This window comes from Panthera onca, chromosome E1 (genome assembly GCF_046562875.1).
Source record: "Panthera onca isolate mPanOnc1 chromosome E1, mPanOnc1 haplotype 2, whole genome shotgun sequence".
Lineage (NCBI taxonomy): Eukaryota > Metazoa > Chordata > Mammalia > Carnivora > Felidae > Panthera > Panthera onca.
Window position 1 is genome coordinate 1,478,195 of NC_138352.1, and position 21,125 is coordinate 1,499,319.

The following is a 21,125-nucleotide window of genomic DNA, read 5'->3' on the forward strand; positions in this document are numbered from 1 at the left end:
ACTCTCCTCTCCAACTCCCATCTCATTTACATGTCTGATCCAACAGTAAAGTACCTGCTCACAAACACGGAGAGTTCTATATGGCCATCTGTACAAGGTGATAACACAAAACTCATTGTGTTTAGTCTCCTGTCTGCTGACTTGGGATAAAGATTAAGAACAGAACAAAAACATTAGTGTATTGTATTAAGAGACTTTCTTGTTTAATCGTGTCTGTTTTCATGATCTCAGTCTACTACAAATTCATTCCAAACTCTATTATACTTTGTTCACCTGCAGGTAGGTCAGTAATAATCCATCAACCACATAGTTCCTTCTAACAGACTATTGGCTGTTATGTTTCCTGATATTAAAGTCAATAAAGGTAACCATGACATTTGCTTTGGATGGGAGTCAAATGTCTGGATGGGATGCTAAAAAGGGCAAGGTCTAACTGAACAGCCATGTGTGGTTTCCAAACTAAGCAACGGAGAGAGTTAAACTTGCATTTGTGGCAATTCTTGTGTGTGGTGTAATTAACCACCACCCAAGACAGTTACAATTCTTCAGTTTAGGCTACTCCTCTAATGGTTCTGATAAAAGGTTCCTCCTAAATCCACTTTATTCCTGAGTGTGAAGATATGTTAATTTCACAACAGGTGATTCTATTTCCCCCAAACTGGCTTTGGGGCCCCAGGCTATCAAGCAGCTGGCAGTTCTGTTTGTCTTCATGGTCCCTCTGCCATCAACTTATATTGACACCATGGGAGGAGGAAATACAATTGGGCATGAAAGGTTCTACGTGAAACCCTTTAGCACACTGTGGCCAAGGAAACAAGCCCTTATTGTTTCAGGTGGTATCAAATCCCTGAGGTCCTGAGGCATTTATGGACATGAAAACTAAAACCCAAGGTTTCACAATCATTTAGAGGCTGAGATTTAGAACGCAGGTATTGCCGCTATTCCTTCGTTGCATTCACTAAAGAGAAACAGCGCAGTTGACATCTTGTAAAATTTGAGAAACCTGGGAGGCTCTTACCTTAATGGAGCTGCATCGTAAACAAACTCAACTAATAAAGGTCTGACTTAAACTGTAAATGCAGTAGGGGACTACCAGCCTCCAAAAAAAAAAAAAAAAAAAAAAAAAAAAAAGCCGGATTTGATCTACTTGAGTATGCATACTCATCTGCAGTTAAACATATTATGAGGAAGTCCTCCTACGAAAATTTCAACGGAAAAAAAAAAAAAAGGACTCAATGAGATACCAAATTTTTCAGTCGGAACAACTGCAACTAATTTGAAACTGTCAATTGTTTCTACTGAACAATTGCAACTAATTTGAAACTGTCAATTGTTTACTCTTTATACTGGTTAGAGATTGCTTTTGCCGGGAGGGGAACGAATGGGATCAAGTAGAAAGTGGATAAATAAATGCTCTAGTTAAATAAAAATTATCTGCAAAAAGCTGTGTTTATGACATAATTGCCACCCAAGCTTCCCAGATGTTGCCAAGTTTTATAATAGAAGTTAAACACTATGAAATGCACCTCTAGTTGAGATAGATACCTGGCCAGCCTGACTTCCCCTAGACAGAATCCCCACTGTTCCCAGCACATTTGAGGATTCTCTACTGGCCCGTGCACCACACCCCGTTCTTCTCTCCATTTAGCTGGACAGTCACTGAAACCCATATGGCTCCGCACAACACAGATCAAACAGCAGGGACCCTTTACAGCTTCCAGGATAGGCCATCTTAGAGATGAAAAAGAGAGAGGAAGTCAAGGCCCAGAGGGGTAAAGTGACTTGCCCAAGGCACCAGAGACAGTTAACCATAGACACGGGACTAGAACCAAGGCATCCGCCTCTCCGTCTGGCCCTTTGCCCACTACACCACACTATAATTTTACTACTTTAAATCACGGTTCTCCGAGAACCATAAGCTTAAATTACTTCAGGCATGGAGCTCCCTTTTGAATTTTGCTGGGGCAGATGAAGATCTGCAAGCACCCTGCTCTGATAAGGGGGCAGGAGCTTTTAGAGGAGACCAAAATATAATTTGTGGATTCTACATAGACACCCAATATACCAAAAGGCACTGAAAATTATACAGGGTGGGGTCTTTAAAAAACTTTCTGGATATAAATTCCTGAGATCCCACTGTAGATCTAAGAGGGTGGGAATAACACCAGAAAAAGGTTGGCCACCATAAAAAATTCCTGCAATACACATTTACCCAGCCCAGTCCCACTGGCTTAAAAAAAAAAAGAAAAGAAAAGAAAAGAAAAAAGCTCTTTGATGATGATGATGATGATGATGATGATGATGATATAGTGACCACTGCCAACTCCTTTGATGAAGCAAATCATTCTTTTCATGCCAGTGTCAAGGAAACACACATTACTGATTAGCACAGGACAACTCCCTTGAACAGCAAGAACCATTTTAATAACCAAACACACACTGATGAGCCTCACGTAGTTAAGCCAGGACTGCTACACCTAGCAAGAATAAGATGCTCACAAAAAAGGGAAGGAAACACAGATCTGAATATTGACTTTTTCATGTGAAAAAACCCATAAGCCACCAGATTTCCATCATTTCAGCCAGGCTTCCTGTGTTCTAGGCTCCTCTGAGAGGCAAATGTAAACATCCCTATGCAATTCTCACACATTTGGACAGAGCCAGAAACGCAAAAGAGACTGCTCAGAAGATTGTGTTGGCACAACCAAGTCCACAGAGTTGTGGTGTGAAAACCAAAGGCTGAGAAACAAGAGTGAAGCCAGAGGACTGGTCCCGATGGAACAAGGCTGCTTCCTCCAGCTTACTGAGCGGTGGGCAGAGAACAGACACAGCACAGCATTACCAGCAAGCAGCTACAAAGCCTTTGGGGTCGAGGAAGAAGCCCTTCCAGACACTAAGGAGAACAGAACTCCCTCCTAAAAAAGGAAAAATGACCGTCCAGGGCAGGGATGGGAGGGGGTGGGGGGGAGTCACTCTGTTGCCAACAGGCTCCACATTCCCAGGGACCTCTCTTCCTAAAAAGTCACCATGTTGATCAACCTGCTGCCTCACCTGGAGGTCATCCAATCCTACTGCCGATTTCTCCGAGCCACAAAAGTGGCTTATGTGGGGATCTGCATTGTGGAGCTAGGTGGCTAAGCTTTCAAATGTTTTTTCTTTTGAAAACTGAGGGACAGCGACCTCTCTTTAAATGCCAAGAAAGCAAATAAATGTTAAGAATGTCAAAGACAAGAGTTATGTAAATATTAGGGAAGATCGTTTTATTTAAGAAATTGGTGGGGGCCCAAGATGCCATCAGAAAGTTAAACAAACTCAAAACCTGAATATCTACCCTGTCTCACAAGCTCAACTGCTCCCTACGTATCCTCCTGGGCAGACAGCAAGCATACAGTAGCTGTACTGACAATCTGGAATCATTAAGAAAAGGCTAAAATATGTTCGGTTTGTGGTGTTTAAGCCGGAAGAAGACTATAACTGGTGAAAAGATTTTCACCAAACAGCACGTTTCAAGTTCTGGGGCTGTATCTGAATTATCTGGAAACTCACTCACGTAGTACCTCCTATTTTCTGATGATGCTTAATAATTCAACTCCCATTTGTTAAGCTTTAATGCAGTGCCTGGCAGGACACTGTGGCAGCTGGAAGGGCAGACTCTGGAGCCAGACCATCCCGGCAGTCACTTAGCTCTCTGTGCCTTGGTTTTCTTGCCCGTAAAATGGGCACGGTAATCATACCTACTTCAAAGGGCTGTTGGGAGATTTAGATGAGTCAATGTATGTGAAGTTCTTAGAAGAGTGTCTCATATACAGTGAGCACCATGTGTGTGTCGGCTGTTATTAGTATGATTAACCAAGAACTACCTAAGGCAATAGGATCTAATCATAACAGATCTATTCCCGCCCTTGTGGAGTTTATGGTCTAATCAGGGACTGCATTAGTCAAATAATCACACAACAGAATGACAAATTACAGCAAGTGCTATGAAAAGGGCATACAGGGAACCACGAGAGCCTAACAGGAGAAGCTGCTTTGGTCTTGTGATGGGGGTGCACAAGATCACAGTGTCGAAGGATGTCCTGAAGGAGTGATATCTGAATCAAGATCTATAGGAAGGGCGGGGAAGGAAGGGAAGAATTGCCTGGGCAGAAGGAACAGCCTGTGCAAAGGCCCTGAGACTAAAGGTAAGTTACTGTGTGTGAAGACCTGTGGGCCTGTGCAGCTGGAGAGGGCAGAGCAGGGAACGGGCCGAGGTGGGGCTGGGGAAGCAGACAGGAGCCTGAGCGTGCACTCATGCAGAGTGGGCCACAAAATCAGAACCTTCTTCACACGCTCGTCTGTCACCCTTGCAGCTGATGGAAAGAAGAGGAAGGTGTGCTATTCTGATTGGTGTGTAGCAAATCTGGAAGGAGAAAACCCTCCCCGCTAAGGTGCAGTATTTGATATGCCACACAGTCTGTGCTCACACCCCAGGCGAGTCTCCTCTGGTGTTTTGACTTCTACTGATGTTAGACTAATGTTTCTTAGCTGCGTTGACAGCTGAGTATGAGCACAGCGCACCCAAACCGCATGGGCGGGTTTAATAACTAAGACTGTTGTGACGAAATACGGCTACAGAACAAACCCCGGTACAAGGTCTCTTGCTTGCTGAGACCCCCTCATCGGAGGGACCTCTCTGCAGCCACCACACATGGGATCAGAAGCTCCCTCTGAAACCCCAGGAGTAAGACAGGCCCCCTGCTCTCTTTTGCATCTTCTGGGGGGCTCCATCCCTCCCCCAGGCCTCTTGATCAGTGCCAGGGCCATTTTTGCTCCTGCAGGCAGATTCCAGGGGGTTCTATCATAAAATGAGGGAAGTCGCCGGATCACAGTCGCATATTACTCAAGAAGGCTGGCAAGGATATGAAGTATGTATCAATCTCTTCCAGGCACTCCCGGCTTCACAACTCTTCCTGTCAGCTGACTCTTCTATGTCCATTTTACTTGCTAGTTCACCCGTTCCAACCCCACCCCCAGGCTGGGCTCTTTTTTTTTTTTTTTTTTAACGTTTATGAGACAGAAAGAGACAGAACATGAACGGGGAGGGTCAGAGAGAGAGGGAGACACAGAATCCGAAGCAGGCTCCAGGCTCTGAGCTGGCAGCACAGAGCCGGACGCGGGGCTCAAACTCACGGACCGCGAGATCATGACCTGAGCCGAAGTCGGCCGCTTAACCGACTGAGCCACCCAGGCGCCCCCAGGCTGGGCTCTTTTATCCTCCAGATACATAGAAAGAGGGGTCCTGTCATGCATAAGGCACTGGAGCCCCAAGGCCTGCGAAGCTTCTGCCTCCCAGGAGTGTACCATCCATCGGAGAAGCAGTACCTTACAAGGGAAAAGACGGGAACCCCACAACCGTATCTCCTGGCAGCACCTGGCAGTGCCCTCAGGCCCTGCTCAGAGCAGCTCCCTCAGATTCCAAGCCCACGCTTCCCTGATCAGGCCTTCGCACTCTGCAGCCTAAGCCTGCGTTCCTGTAACTCCAAAGCCCGCTCATCATCCTCTCAAAACTCCAAGTTAAAAAAACTTGACATGCTCAACATTCGCTTTTGGGTGAGGAAAGCTGAAAGGAAATGAGATGGGGCACGGGGGCACGTGTCGTGGTTTGGGCTCCAGGCATCAGTTTCCGATTCTACAAAGTAAGAAGACCGGGTTGAAGCTGCCATTTGTCTCAGAAATGGGACAAGTCCATGCTTTACCAGGCCCTCGTCCATCCTCAGGCTTTACTGAAGATTCTTCTAGCTCCAACCAATCAAAACACGCCCAAAACCCATGAAAGAATTTGAGAGAGTTTAAAAGTCTTGATGTCTTTCAACATCCCGCTGTCTCCACTTATCTCGAAACATTTCAACATTGGAAATTAGTAATAATCTGATTCACTTAAGCTTCAGGGTGGGGAAAAGAAATACCGTAGAAATCAACTAATGTTATATGGGAGGAAGTGGGTGACTCCCAAGCACACATTCTTGCTCTAGATGCTAAAAGCAACCACCTCCTAAACTGAAAGGGAGATCTCGGTCTTCTCCAAACCACAAATCAGATAAGTGACTGAACTTTACCCAGGCACCGAAAGCCCTAAAGATTTCCAAGTACTGAACCGTCAGATCAAGATGATTTAGGATTGCTTTTCGAAGCAACTGTGGTTTGGTTCCCAGTCAGCTGAGTGCCAGAACTACAGATAAACTTGTTCTTAATCTCTACACATAAAGGAAACCGTTTTCTGCTCTGCAAAAACAGAACACAGCAAGTGGAAAGTGAACCCTAACACAACTAAAGGATGAGGTCACTGGATTTGTTCAAAGAAAGGTGGTGCCTTTGAGGTCAGAGATTCCCCAAGCTGGCTTTACATCTTTCTTGCAGTATCTGAATTTATCTGGAGAGCTTATAGATACTTCTACAATGGAAAAAAAAAAAAAAAAAAGACTTAATTTTGTTTGTAAAAAAAAAAAATATATATATATATATGTATATATACACACACATAGACATACATACAAGCACATGTACATTTGGGAACAGAACCATCACAAAAATCAAAGACTTGCTGGCTCTGTTGTCTGAGTTGTGGGGGTTTCTGAGATTTCCTTGATAGAATTTTCAACTTTCTCCTATGTTGTCATTAAAAATTGGCAAGTTACACTCAGTACCTCATAGTTGCTCAGGAGTTTCCAATGTACAGGAGCCATCAATACCAGTCCTTCAGATGGTTAGATGTGAAACAAACTAGAATCTAAACCTGTATATTAACCCCAACACTGTGAGATGTGATGCCACTCAGAGTACAGGAAGGGCTCCTGTCTGGGAGAGGACAGTGGTTAGGGAGGGACCCACAGGGCAGGGGAGTGTAACCTGATGAAACCACAGCCCACTGCTGGGGCAACTCCCAGGCCCTCATCTCCCTTGCTCTGCTCTGTTTTCTTTCCTTCTGTAGAATTGTATCACTTTCCCACAAATATATTTATGGATTTATCACGCTATTGTGTCTTGACTCTCTCCACCAAGTAGAAGTTTCACGAGGGCACAGGTCTTTGTTTTCTTCATTAATGTGCCCCAAGCACCTCAAACAGTGCCTGGCAAATAATATATACTCAACAAAACTGGTGGATGGATGAATGAATGAACACATGGAATCCACTACATTCGGGAGCTAGGAAAGTTGGAAGGCTCAAACAAAGTAGCCCTCTCGTCTCTGACCACCTAGGTAGGAGTGAATGTGAAGCTGTATGGTGGGGGCACTAGTCACTTTAACCTGAATTGTGTTCCTAATTTGGGAAGACATTCAGGAATAGGCCAGCTTAGAGTTTCTAGTTTCATGCCTTGTTTTTTTTTTTTTCTTTTTCCTAAATGTTTGAGAAAGAGAGAGAGAGAGAGAGAGAGCGAGCATGCGTGTGAGCGTGCGAGTGGGGGAGGGGCAGAGAGAGAGGGAGACAGAGAATTCCAAACAAGCTCCATGCTGTCTGACACGGGGCTCAATCTCACGAACCATGAGATCAAGACCTGAGCCAGTATCAAGAGTCAGACGCTTAACCAACTGAGTCACCCAGGCCCCCCCATGCCTTGTTCTATGGATGAGGAAACAGAGAGGAACTAACTCATTTGTCCAAAGTCTTCTAGCCGGCTAGCACCAACCCCTCCCTCAACTCCCAACTCCCGTTCACTGAAAAAATACATGTGTATCATATGGGTCAAAACACACATGAAAACATAAAACTATGCCTATAAGCTACACTTCAAAACAGCTAAAATGACAAAGTACACCTACCTATCTACTTGAGGAGAACAGAATGGGGATTTCCTTTCGGCATGAAGTTCAGTCTGGAAAACACAGCCCCTGTCCCGGGGTTCACCCAACTCTGTTAGGTCAGATGCCCAGCCCCATGCAGAAGCTGTCATCAAAGACTGACTTCCCAATCCTACTGACGTTTGTCACCATTGTTCCAGCAGCATTTTAGATCTGGTCCAGCTCGGTCAATGTGACTGAGAGTCCCCCTTGCTTCTAAACCACCTGTTCAGATTGCTGGGGTCACAACGGATGCGAGACCAGTCCCTAAAAGGACACGTTGGCCAGCTCCCTGCGTTCTACAGTCAGGCTCTCTACCCGTGCACCTGCTGTAAAATCCTTGAGGGCTGTGAGGCTGACGAAAAAGCAATTTCAGTAGCTAGTACTCAAAAAAAAAAAAAGCCCTTTGGAATTACCTGTTCTTTAAAAGTTGGGAAATACAATGTATTAGAAAAAACAATGCTAAATTCTCCATTACCAGGTCTGCCACTAACTGGCAGAACGTATCAGTTCCAACTTCTCTACAAAATGAGCCAAACCTGTCTCCGGTCTGGTCCGGTGCTGTGATATTCCAGGGCACAGGGAAACACACTTTCTCTGTCCAGGATTCAGACACGGGAATTACTTGACAGCCTCAACCTGGCTGCGTAGTAGAGTCCTCTGGGGCTTCTGATGTCATCAATAGTGTTTCTACAGAGGGAGAGGGGTTTCTGGAATCCTTGCGCGGGTGGCCATGAACCAGTGTGTGGTGTCCTCTCGATGGGCTCCTCATGTCAGTAACGAGATTAATTTTTCCATTGTCAGACCCCGTGAGATAAATGGTTGGTAATCATTCAAGTCAGTTTCATTTTTCACTCAGCATGATGTTTCATTGGTGAAAATTTTTTTTTTAATGTTTGTTTATTTTTGAAGGAGAGAGACATACAGCACGAGTGGGGGAACAGCAGAGAGCGAGGGAGACGGAATCCGAAGCAGGCTCCAGGCTCCGAGCCGTCAGCACATAGCCTGATGCGGGGCCTGAACTCACGAACTGTGACATCATGACCTGAGCTGAAGTCGGACACTTAACTGACTGAGCCACCCAGGCGCCCCTGATGTTTCATTGTTAAAAAACGAACCTTGATCCAGGGCTGTCTTCTTATGTATAAAACATATTTAAAAAATTAAAGTTATATGTATACAATTATTATATTTTATTTAAAAGAAAGGATGCTGGGCTCCCTTCCTAGAGATTCTGATTTCAGTCACCTTGGGTGGCACCTCAGGGTTTTTAATGAGCTCCCCAGGTGACCCTAGATGACTAATTCGGCCAGGGCTGAGAGGCATTGCCTCAACTTCACACATTCCTAGTTGCAGATGTGGCCTCCTAGACAGGTGTTTCTCTCACTCTTAGACGCTCCTCAGGAGTCATGGGTCGTTTAATTTAAAAGAGACCTGACTCAGTTTGGTCAACAAACACCTGTGACCCAACTGTAGGTCGATGACAATATCAGGATCTAAGGATTCTGACAGCACTGTTTGTTCAGAAAATGTATGAAAAAATTCAGTTTCCATGACAAACACTTCTGCAACCCAGACGAACAGTTATTCCCTCATCTGAAATAGAGGGGGGAAAATAATCCACTGGAGAATGGGGTGGTTTTGAATTATAATTAGAAATTAGTCTACTAACTAGGGAAATCATGTTTTATACATAAAAGGACAGCCCTAGATCAAGGTTCGCTTTTTAACAATGAAACATCATGCTGAGTGAAAAATGAAACTGACTTGAATGATTACCAACCATTTATCTCACGGGGTCTGACAATGGAAAAATTAATCTCGTTACTGACATGAGGAGCCCATCGAGAGGACACCACACACTGTGGTTCATGGCCACCCGTGCAAGGATTCCAGAAACCCCTCTACCTCTGTAGAAACACTATTGATGAGATCCCATTAAAGGACACAGGAACATCTTCCTCCCGCTCCTTCCCCCTATGAAACCCACAACCCACATGCCTGATGATAAAACAGCCCCTTGTTTTTATTGGTCTTAAAAAACTTCAAAAAGGAATACTCAATCATTATCTGCTGAGTGCTCCCTACAGTGGGTATGGCCAACTCACCGTGCTAAATGCCACAGAGGATGCAGATAAGCAAGACAGGGTCCCTGCCTTCTATGTCAAGAGAAGTGATACCCCTCTCTCCCTGGAGCACCTTCCTGGTGCCCTCCTTTCTCCCTCATTACTCTCCTGAAATCCACCTAAACTAACCTTCGTCCCTCCACTGTGGTCCAAGGGCCAAGGCCACTCTCTCTCCTGTCACCACAGACCCACTTCCTGGTGCCAGAACTGGCTGGGAGGCAGGGGCCTCTGCAAGGGCAAACCAGGCCAAGACTGATGATTAGAAGGTTTGATCTTTTCAGGATTCTGTACCAAAGACTGACTGCACCAAGGAAGAGCAACTCTGGTTTAAAGGCTTCTAAGATAGGAACTTTCAGTTTTGCTATTTCAGAAACATTTCTGGGTAAGATCTTACTGAAACACATGCACCTGCTTGGATATTATTAGATCTGAGTATAGAAACAAGCTTCAACTATGAAATAGGCTTAGGGCCCCTGAATCTCCTCTATCCATGATCATTGGACTCGGCTCCAGAGTTAAAAATGGTCCTTCTTGCTGATGGAGAGTCTCAGGCGAAGGCAGTGTTTCCCCCTCAAAGCTGCATCTTTCGAGTACTGGAACAAAGGGTATGAGGCCACAATCCTAAGGGGATGAACAAAAGCATTATCTGAGCATGTTCCTGAAGCTTACTAGAAAGTCTGCTTTCTTCTCTTCCCAGTCCTTCTCCACACCCAATCTCTCATTGCAGCAAGGTCACTGAAGCATGACCTTGAACAGGTCACTAGCCCTCTCTGGCCTCAGCTTCCTCATCTGTCTGCTCTGGGGAAAAGGGCAGAGAGCATTTGTTCAATTTGGGAGGGGAGGGAATGGCATATGCCCCAAATGTACCCCCACTGTTACTGATGGATATGCATTCTATTCCTAACGTGAGGTGGGGAAAATACTGAGGCTCACTGGACTAGATCCACAAGACTCCTTCTAGCAGTCTAAGATACCCTGACTCTAACCTTGGGAGGCTATCCATCTATGCACATATGCTCCCAATGCTCACAGTATTTGTGGATTTTTTTTTGGAAATCCCCTTCAAAGAATATACTGCTGAATCCCCTAAGTGATAGCAAGTGTTTAGTTTTTAAAAACCAAAAATCAGATCCAGGTGTCCTCAATAAATTATACATCAGTCTGAGTAACCGTTTTGATCAAAATTTCAGTGTGAACCATGTAGAAGTTACAGTCGAGCAAAAACTGGAAGGAAACTGGGAAAGGTTTTACATTGTGTAAGGATCACCGGCTTAAAAGTAAATATTTGCTTTTTTAGGATTCCTTTGTTTTAAAGTTGAATTATTAAACTGGTTAAATAAATTCCTAAGTGAAATACTGAAAAGTAAAACTAAAAACAAAAATTTTTTAAACTGATCCGTATGACATGACCCCTGACCCCTAAAGAGGTGATTATTTGGAAAGACATGACGTTTCTTTGGATGAATCAGTTTAGGTATGTTTATAGGAAAAACAAAACAAAGCACCACCAAACATGTTACTCCACTGTCAAGTGCTACCTGAGTCTTCCCAGGAAAAACAGCTGTGTGGACAAGCTATATGTTTTAAGAACTGCAGCCTCCAAAAGGGACAATCAATGCACCAACTCTGGATTTATATATAAACAGTCTTGAGGCAAAATTTTAAATGGCCTCTGGGGCACCTGGGTGGTGCAGTCAGTTAAGGGTCTCTTGATTTCGGCTCAGGTCATGATCTCACAGTTCGTGGGTTCAAGCCCCACATCAGGCTCCGCGCTGACAGTGCAGAGCCTGCTTGGGATTTTCTCTTTCCCCCTCCCCTAGAAAATAAATATATAAACTTAAAAAAAAAATTTAATGGCCTCACAACAAACTACAGAAAGAATCTTGTCTGCAGGAGATGGGCTACCCTCAAAACCAAACTCACAGAATCATCCCGAGGTATTTCAGGGTGCTCATGGGAGCCATATCTGCTAGAAAGCTGATCTGAAACCATGGCAGACCAAAGGACTCTGCAAACAAGTTACTTAACAAATCAGGATAAAATATTTCTCAGCAGCTTTTAGGTATATAAGTTGTCATCGCGAGACCACCATGGTTATTTACAGCTACAAAATAGAAGAAAACAACATCTAAACATTCCACTTTCACTTGACCTAAAATCCACACTGCTAAAAGAAAATGGGTTACTTTAAAATGGTTATTATAAAACCAACTTAAAGGTTAGTTTTGTGTTTTTTAAAACATCCAATACTGCTTGGGGGTTGGGGGGAGAGGGCAAGAGTAAATAAGGTTAGCAAATTCTGGTACTGGGAAATTACCCCAAGGAAATAATCTGGCAGTTGAGATATGCTTAAACAAGAAGGTTTATCACATTGCTTATAATGCAAATTAAAAACAGCCTCAATATCTAAGTGGCTGAATGGTCAAATTATGGTATATGCATCCAGAGAAGTATGCAGCAGTGAGAATGTTATAGAATTAAATTTATTGACACAGAAAGATCTAGGATACGCTCCAGTTTGGGGAAGAAAAATATTATCTATACAAATATGTGCACAGAAAAAAATGTCTGAAAGGATATATGTCAAGATATTAGATCAGCCATTAGGGAAATGCAAATCAAAACCATAATGAGTTACCTTTTCACACCCAGTAGGCTGACTACAATCAAAAAGAGAATATCAAATGTTGATGAGGATGTGGAGAAATGAGAACCCTTCTACATTGCAGGTGGGAATGTCAATTAGTGCAGGTGCTTTGGAAAACTGTCTGCCAGTTACTTAAAAGGTTAAACACAGAGTTGCCATATGACCCAGAAGTCTCACTCCTAGGTATATATATCCAAGAAAAATGAAAAAATATGGCCATTCAAAAGTTTGTACACAAATGTTCATAGCAGCATTATTCCTAACAGCCAAAAAGGGCAAACAACCAACCAAATGCCTATCATCTTAAAAATGGATAAACAGGGGCGCCCGGGTGGCTCAGTTGGCTAAGTGTCCAACTTCAGTTCGGTCATGCTCTCACAGCTTATGGGTTCAAGTCCCACATCGGGCTGTGCTGACAGCTCAGCGCCTGGAGCCTGCTTCAGATTCTGTGTCTCCTTCTCTCTCTCTGCCCCTCCCCCCCACCCTCTGTCTCTCAAAACATGAATAAATGTTTAAAAAAAATGGATAAACAAAATGTGGTATATCCATTATAATGGAATATTATTCAGCAATAAAAAAGAACAAAACAGCAATACAACATGGATGAAAACACTATGCTAAGTGAAAGAAGTTAGTTACAAAAGACCACATGCATTAAGATTCTATTCACCTGAAATGTCCAGGGCAAATCTATATAGATAAGAAAGTAGATTCATGGTTGCCAGGGGCTGGGAGGTGAGTGGGAAATGGAGAGTCATAGCGAATGTGTGGAGTTTCTTTGGGGGATGATAAAAATATTATAAAATTGATTGGGGTAATGGTTGCCCAGTTCTGTGAATATACTAAAAACCATTGAATTACATCTTTAAATGTGTGAACTGTAGGATATATGAATTATAGGTCAATCAAGCGCTTAAAAATGTTACTAGAGGTAATGTTTGGGTAGTAGGATTACAGGTTTGTTGTTTGGTTTATTTTTTTAATTTAGACTTATCCATGCTTTCTAACATTTCTATAATAAATATGATTACTTTGAGGGATTTTTGAAAATCTTCCCATGTTATCATATAGAAAGCATCAAACATACAAAAGATTTAAAGAAAGGGAAATACACCTCTCCTTATAATAATGGGAAAACCGGAAACAATTTATATGACCCCAGTAGGGTGGTCACTATGCAAGGCATGGTTTACTACCATATCGATCTTGGTCAGTTATGACCCTTGTCCCCAACCTCAGACTGGTCACAGAAGGCTCAAATGCTTTTGGCATGGATGGCTGTTTACTAAGGTGCTGGTAAAAGTGACAAATTCAATGACATACTCAGAAAATGTCCTAATCGTTTTGGGGGGGGGGGCGGGGAGGAGGAACAGAACATAAATATAGAACACATATTTTTATACTGTGGTATTTGCTGTGTGTTTGTACATGAACAAAGATCACATGATGATCAGAAGTGATGTAGAGGGTGCCTGGCTGGCTCAGTCAGTACAGCATGGGACTCTTGATCTCAGGGTTGTGAGTTCAAACCCCACATTGGGTGTAGAGCTTACTTAATTTTAATTAAAAAAAAAAAAAAAAAAAAAAAAAAAAGAACATGGGGTGCCTGGCTGGCTCAGTCAGTTGAGCCTCTCACTCTTGATTTCGGCTCAAGTAGTGACCTCATGATTCGTGAAATGGAGCCCCAAGTTGGGCTCCGCGCTGACAGGTAGACCCTGCTTAGAATTTTCTCTCCCTCTCTGTCCCTCCCCTGCTTGTGCGTGCACGCACTCTCTCTCAAAATAAATAAACTTAAAAAACTTTTGAAAAAATGCAAACAGGGAGCTTATGATTACGTTTAAAAGTTCTACTTTCCCCAGTCCATTTCTTGTCTGCTGCACTCACTTAAACATCACGAAGAATGTGTTGCTCTGAGGCAGGAAAGTCTGCCACCAAACATGGGATATAGGTGAAGATAAAGATAGAAAAAAAAAAAAAAAATCCCCAACCCCTGGGAAATACAGCCAACCAGCATGTTTATTATTCACAAACTATGATTCACTGTCCCTGTTTTTAAAGCCAGCACCACACTCTAATCATATTGCTAGGTTACAGGCCCCGAGTTATTTGTGCATAATAAAAACTGAATCCATTAAAATGATACATTGCATCTTTCCCACCTATATCATCTCTTTAGGAGCACATTTGATCATTCTAACACGTGGACAATACTGAGCCTAAAGATTACTTTGGATCCCCAAACCAGAGGTTTCCAGTGAAAAATGACATCATTATCCCAAGATTCCTCAACCTGAAAAATGGGAGTCAAAATCCAAAGTGGGCAAATAACTCTCTCTCCCAGGGCCATGAAGGTGGCACTATTCTGTCCAGACAAGAAACCTTTGCGTACTTCACCGGTTTTACATTCAGGAATATGGTCTACTGTTGAACTCTCTCAAGAGGAACTCTCATACATTTTCTCTTGCGCCCTGAGAAGCTATATTACGGTGGAAAGCCCAATGGCCAGGCAAGTTAATGACATAAAATACACACACGTGCACAACTACAGTCCAATTTCATGATCGGCAGTCCTGATAGGAGCTTAATGAAACATTCACCTCATGGCCTCAGTATAAATACTTGATATCTCCTAGTGGGATAATTTGTGCAAGTGATAACTATCTGAGTAAATGATAAGCAAGTACGTTTCTAGTTAAGACTCCGATGATATTCTTAGCGTGTTTCTGTACATACGTGGCCCTTAGTTCTCGGTGACATTGTTTGTTCTCCTCTAAAGCCAAAACACTGGCTGAACAAAAGAAATTGTATATATTCTAGCTGAAGAAAGCATGTTCCCTCCCATGCTGCGGATCTCTTTGGTACCTGACAGAAGTGGCAACACCATTAAATGAGGACTAGAAGACAGCAATAATGTGACACAAACCAACATTAGGCACAAGATCCAGGTCTAAGAAGGAGGGAAAACACTCACTAAATATGCACAATTTGGATGAACAAAAGACAGCCTAAAGTTAACAACACCGATGTCACTGCATTTTGGATATGGTAGCCTAGAGTCTCAGCCTATGAGTCAATGTCTGGCTCAATCAGTCACACTCTCTTGAAAAATAAAAAAAATCACAGTATTGCCTCCAATGCCCTAGTTACTTCATCAATCAAAGCAAAGAGCACTGTGGTGCCTGGCTGGCTCAGTCAGAAGAGCATGCGACTCTTGATCTCAGGGTGATGAGTTGGAGCCCCATGTTGGGTATAGAGATTCCTAAGAAATAAATAAACTAAAACCTTTAAAAAAGAGACATAGCATCGAAAAATATTCCTCCTAGAGGTACACTATAGCAGTAACAAAAATAATGACAGTGAAAAGCATCTGGTGGGGGGAGAGTTTACATTTATTACCTATGATATGCAAGGCGCCTTCACATGTGCTGGCTGTCCCCATTTCGCATATCAGGAAACAGACTCTCTAAAAAGTAAAATAACTCGCCTGAGGGCACAGCTAACAAGTGACCAGTTTGAACTCAGGTTTGTCCAATTTTACAACCAGTGGGTTCTGCAGGACCTGGTTTAACTGCAAACTCAGCAATGAGTTCCGTTTGGAATTTAAAATAATAATTCTCACTCTGTTTGGGGATCAAAATTTTTACTGGTAGATAATTCTGGGAGTGAAATTCTGACGTTTTACTTACAAAGCAGTTATACTAAAATGTAACTTTTTAATAAGGGTCTGGGATATTTTACCATGAACTTTGAGAAGGGTGGATTTCTAAATACAATTTGGAAATATTTACACAAACTGAAACTATAGTCCCAACTAAAACGGAATAGTTATTTTTGGCTCTAAGTTACTCAATAACTAAAATACTAGAATCCATCAAAGAACAGCCAATGGAAATATGTAGCAAAACCCAAAGCCCATGTATACCTAGGCTGTGATAGGAAATGATCGATTTCCATATCATTTGTTTGGTCCTTCTGTTTATACTCTTATTTATGAACAGGTACCAAACAACAGTCAACCAATTCAAGGCCAAGTGTTCAAGTTCAAAACATGACCCTAGCTATGAAAGTGGATTTTTTTTTTGAATTGGAAGAAAAAGTTAACTTACATGAGTTCTACCATGAAGTATGTACAAATTTTCCTTTAAAAACAAACAAACAAAAACACCCAAATCTGAAAAAGATGATTTTCTATATTCTACTTCATCTGTTTCCAAATTCTTGTTACTCCAAGAGCACTGACTATTATTTACCAAAAGTGTATAACCTCCGAGGAGCTCACACTGTGGCCCTTAGGTACACTCGTGTCAATCTGGACAGCTGGTACATGATATACCATATTAAAGAGTACATACTGGAAGTCATTAAACAGAACCTGGCCAGTGTACCATATCCCACATCCTGAACAATGCGTTTTTGTGTTTTTTTTTTTTTTTTTTTAAACCACTAATTTAGGTTCTTCAAACCAGAAGAAAAAAAGCCAGGTCTGTCCACAAAATGTCCTCCCCAGCTATGGGGCCCAAATCCATAGCCTGAGTAAAGGCCTTAAACAGTTAAATAAGTGTAATCCAGGAGCTTCTCTCCAGGAAAAGATGAAAAGGCGTTTCAGACAGCTCCACCGCGCTCTCCCAGAAGGAGACGGTCTTTCATTTAAAGTTTTGAAGCGGCTTTACCGCGCGGTCCCACAAGGGATCTTTAAAAAGAGGGCAAATCCCTCGGCTTAACCTCCTTAACGCAATCTTGGTGCAGGAAGCCTCCTGCCTCTGAAGACCTAGAAACGTGCGAGGCAGGTAAGCAGAATCAAGCTCACAGGTAAAAATGCTTACCCATTCCCAGTTGCATGTGCCTCCCAAAGTTTTCGCATTTTTAAAAGTTCAAACCAGGATTATAAACGCAAGACATTCCCTGCCCTTCGGTTACACGGCCCTTTTGCATCCTTGCCCCACGGCCTCCGGCAGGTAGTGGCGGCGCCCACCTGTGGGAAGGGTCGGGCAGGTGGGATGGCCTCCCAAGCGCGCGGGGCCTTCCAGAGGCCCCGAGGTGCCGCCGGGACGACACAAACTTGTACTGGAGCGCACGGGGTCCGGGAAGCGCTGCCCGTGACAGCGCGCTGACCCGCCAGGCCCCTCGGGTGGCGTGCGCCTCGGCGGGGCCGGCCGCGGCCGCCACTCCGGCCGGCCGGGAGGTGCTCGCTCCCCGCCCGGCGCCGTCTCCCACGCCCGGCCCGAACCTCCGCTGGCGCGCGCGGGGCCTCGGGCCGCCGCCGCCGCGCTCCCGACTCGGACCCCGGTCCGCCACGCGCTGTCCCCCACCCCACGCTCCCCGGTCACTCACCCCGAGGCCGGACAGCAGCAGCGCCAGCAGCAGCCGGACCGGCATGGCGAGGACTCGGGCCTGGCTCCGGGCCCGGCCGGCCGGCTCCGGGGGGGCGGTGCGGGCCGGCGGGCAGGCAGAGGACGGGGCGGGGGCGCCGCGACTACAGCGCCGCGGCGGCAGGACTTCAGCCGACGTAGAGCTGACTAGGCGGTGGCGGCACCCCCATGCCCTGCCCTATAAGCACCGGGTGCCGCCGCTTCTTCCGGTCGGGGCGGGGCCGGAGGCGGGGCCGGCCTGGGGGCGGACCCAAAACTGGGCGAGGGGGGCGGGCCCGAAGGCGGGCTCGGGGCGGGGCCTACTGGAGGGGCGGGTCCGGGGCGGGGCTGGCCTCCTGCTGGCTGGGCGTCACGCGGCCCCGGTTGCTGGGGGGAAGGATCAGGCCTGGGCGTCAGGCGTCTAGGCGCCCTGAGCGATTTAGACAGGGAGCTTTTCCGAGGGCTGAAGGAGAACAGCAATCCCGCCACGCGGGTGCACCCCCTCCCCAGACCGTCTCACCAACCCCGCCGAGAGACCCGCTTCGTAAGACTTGACCAGAGGAAAGGTCAGGAGACGGGCGGTGCCGGGTGTTCCGAGCCCCCGCTTCGTCTTTTCGTCGTGATGGAATCTTTTTTTTTTTTTTTTTTAATTTTTGTAAGTGTTTACTGACTTTTTTTTTTTAATTTTTTTTTCAACGTTTTTTATTTATTTTTGGGACAGAGAGAGACAGAGCACGAACGGGGGAGGGGCAGAGAGAGAGGGAGACACAGAATCGGAAACAGGTTCCAGGCTCCGAGCCATCAGCCCAGAGCCGGACGCGGGGCTCGAACTCACGGACCGCGAAATCGTGACCTGAGCTGAAGTCTGACGCGTAACCGACTGCGCCACCCAGGCGCCCCCAGTCGTCGTGATGGAATCTTGAGCAACCTCCAGAGCCAGGGTCAGCAGCTGGCAGGGATTCCAGCAAACACAACACTTCTGCCATGCGCATACAAGCTCTGGGGTCCTCCAGCTGTGCCTCAGCTAGTCCGAAGGCCCCTTTCTTCCCTTTCAACAATTTCCTTCAAGTCACGTCCCACAGCCATCAATTCCTTTTGGAATAAACCACAGCCAAGTCATTCGCCAAAAATTATAAGCAAAGAAGGAAACCATTTCAGCAGCCTGTGTCTTGTGTTTATGTGACATTTAGTAGATGTGACCTGGTGAAGCTAGAGATGACATGTGTCATAACCCATTGGAGGGACTGGGTGTGTTGAAGGCTCATACAAGATCTATTTGAGGATTATGGACTATTAACCTGAATTTGGTCACTGGGTCCATGCTGCTCTCCTCTTGGGTGGAAGTGGACAGAGAGGGCATATCGTTTGTTACAATATAAACTAAGATTCACAGCACATTTACATATCTTTGGAAGAAAAGACAAGGGGATAGCAACTTCTCTGATTTTTCCTAACTTGCTCATAGGACAGCCTAAGATTTTTTTGGAGTTTGGGAGACTGGAGTAAGCAATGCTAGAGAAAACAGCAAAGAAGTAGCAGAGGACTGACCAAATGTCTGGTCTGTGTGCACTGTGGATCAGTCCTATCTAAGTATAAGGCAGAAATGTTCAGAGGAAGCCCAAATCCCAGCAACAGAGTTCCCTATTCCCAGCCCCCAATGCCTGGATGGAAGTCAAGGGACTAATCTCTACCAATGCTGGAGAATCCAACACCAGTTTAAGAGTGGGACAAATCTTGGCAACTGCGAAAGTTGTAGACACATTTTGAAAAGTGTTTTCGGCATGTTTCAATGCAGAGAGGTTTGGGATTGACGGAGGGATGTGAGGAAGCAGAGGCTCCATCAGTCCCAAGCAGCATAGCCAGGTGTCCAGGGAGGAGCCAACAGCACAGAAACTGGGAGGAGTTCTTTAATGATTACCTGTCCAGCTTGTGAGCTGAAGACTGGATCTGTAAGAGCACGTGTTTGAGTTAAAAGGGAAGCTTGACTACAAAATGTTACTTTCACATCCCTTCTCTGGTGCTTTTCCTAAAACAGAGTAAGTCTAGGAGAGGAACTTTCTGTGCTGGAACTCTGGCAACTCTTTGACAATTCAAAATGTCACTGTGACCCCTGTAAGCATAGTAGATAAAACACAAAGGGGAATCTGACTCATCTGACTCACAAATCAGTTTTAGAGATCCAATGAATTAAAAAAAAAAAGAAAAGCCCATTCCAAAAAGTCCAGGCCAGGTTGGTATATTTTGTATCTTGTACTCAGTTGGACCAAATCTTCGGTCCTTAACTGCACTTTTATAGGTTCTCAGAATTTCTTATATACCAGTTAGATTGTTCTTACACTTAATCAGTTCCCATGTTTTATGTGCTTTCCACTTGATTGGCAACTCATACTGATAAGCTCTGGTTTTATTTATGGCAGCATTGCCCATAATCTTGCTCCACAGTTAGGTACTGTTTTAACAGCTTTTTGCTCATGATAAAGCAAAAGCTGGCATCACTGATAAATACGAGCAGAAATGGAAATATTTTGTAGGGTGCCTTTGAAGTGTACCTGCCCATATAAAAGACCTGAAAATGGACAGTAGATGACCTTTCTGGAAGTTGCATTGAATAGCATCCACTAAGCAAGGCAAAGGTCATGGTCTTTGTGTAAAGATAAGCCCTCTTTTTTCACCAAGGCAAGAAAAATATGTGTATCAGATTCAACAAGGACAGCAGCAGGACCTGAATGTGTATGAGGAGATGGGGGCTGAGAGAAAGTGAGTTCACAAAATCTTATTTTACTTTTCTCTAGACCAGTGGTTCCCAAACTTGGAGAACATTTACGTATGTATTTATTTATTTAAGTTTATTTATTTATTGAGAGAGAGAGAGAGAGAAAAAAATGCAAGTCAGGGAGGGGCAGAGAGAAGAGAGAGAGAATCCCAAGCAGGCTTTGTGCTGTCAGCACAGAGCCAGGTGTGGGACTCGAACTTACAAACTGCAAGGTCATGACCTGGGCCAAAGCTGGATGCTTAACTGACTGAGCCACCCAGGCACCGCCCCAAACTTGGAAAGCTTTAAAAAAAAAAAAAAGAATTCCAACGCCTTTTCGTGCCCTCCTCCCCTACTGATTCAGCGTCTCCGGGGGTGGACCCCAGGCCTGTGTGTTTTCCAGTTTCCGCAGGTGACTAAGGGCAGCCAAGATCCT

General features: G+C 44.6%; 1 protein-coding gene across 1 annotated transcript in view; it reads right to left on the bottom strand.

Annotated features, from left to right (window-relative positions):
* The window catches only part of ERN1 (endoplasmic reticulum to nucleus signaling 1), a 78,709-nt gene extending 60,554 nt beyond the window's left edge, over positions 1-18,155 (bottom strand). The window contains exon 1 of the mRNA XM_078438296.2: positions 17,921-18,155. Coding sequence (XP_078294422.1) covers positions 17,921-17,965 — 45 coding nt within the window. The 5' untranslated portion in view covers positions 17,966-18,155. The remainder of the gene's footprint in view (positions 1-17,920) is intronic.
* Positions 18,156-21,125: the final 2,970 nt, after the last annotated feature.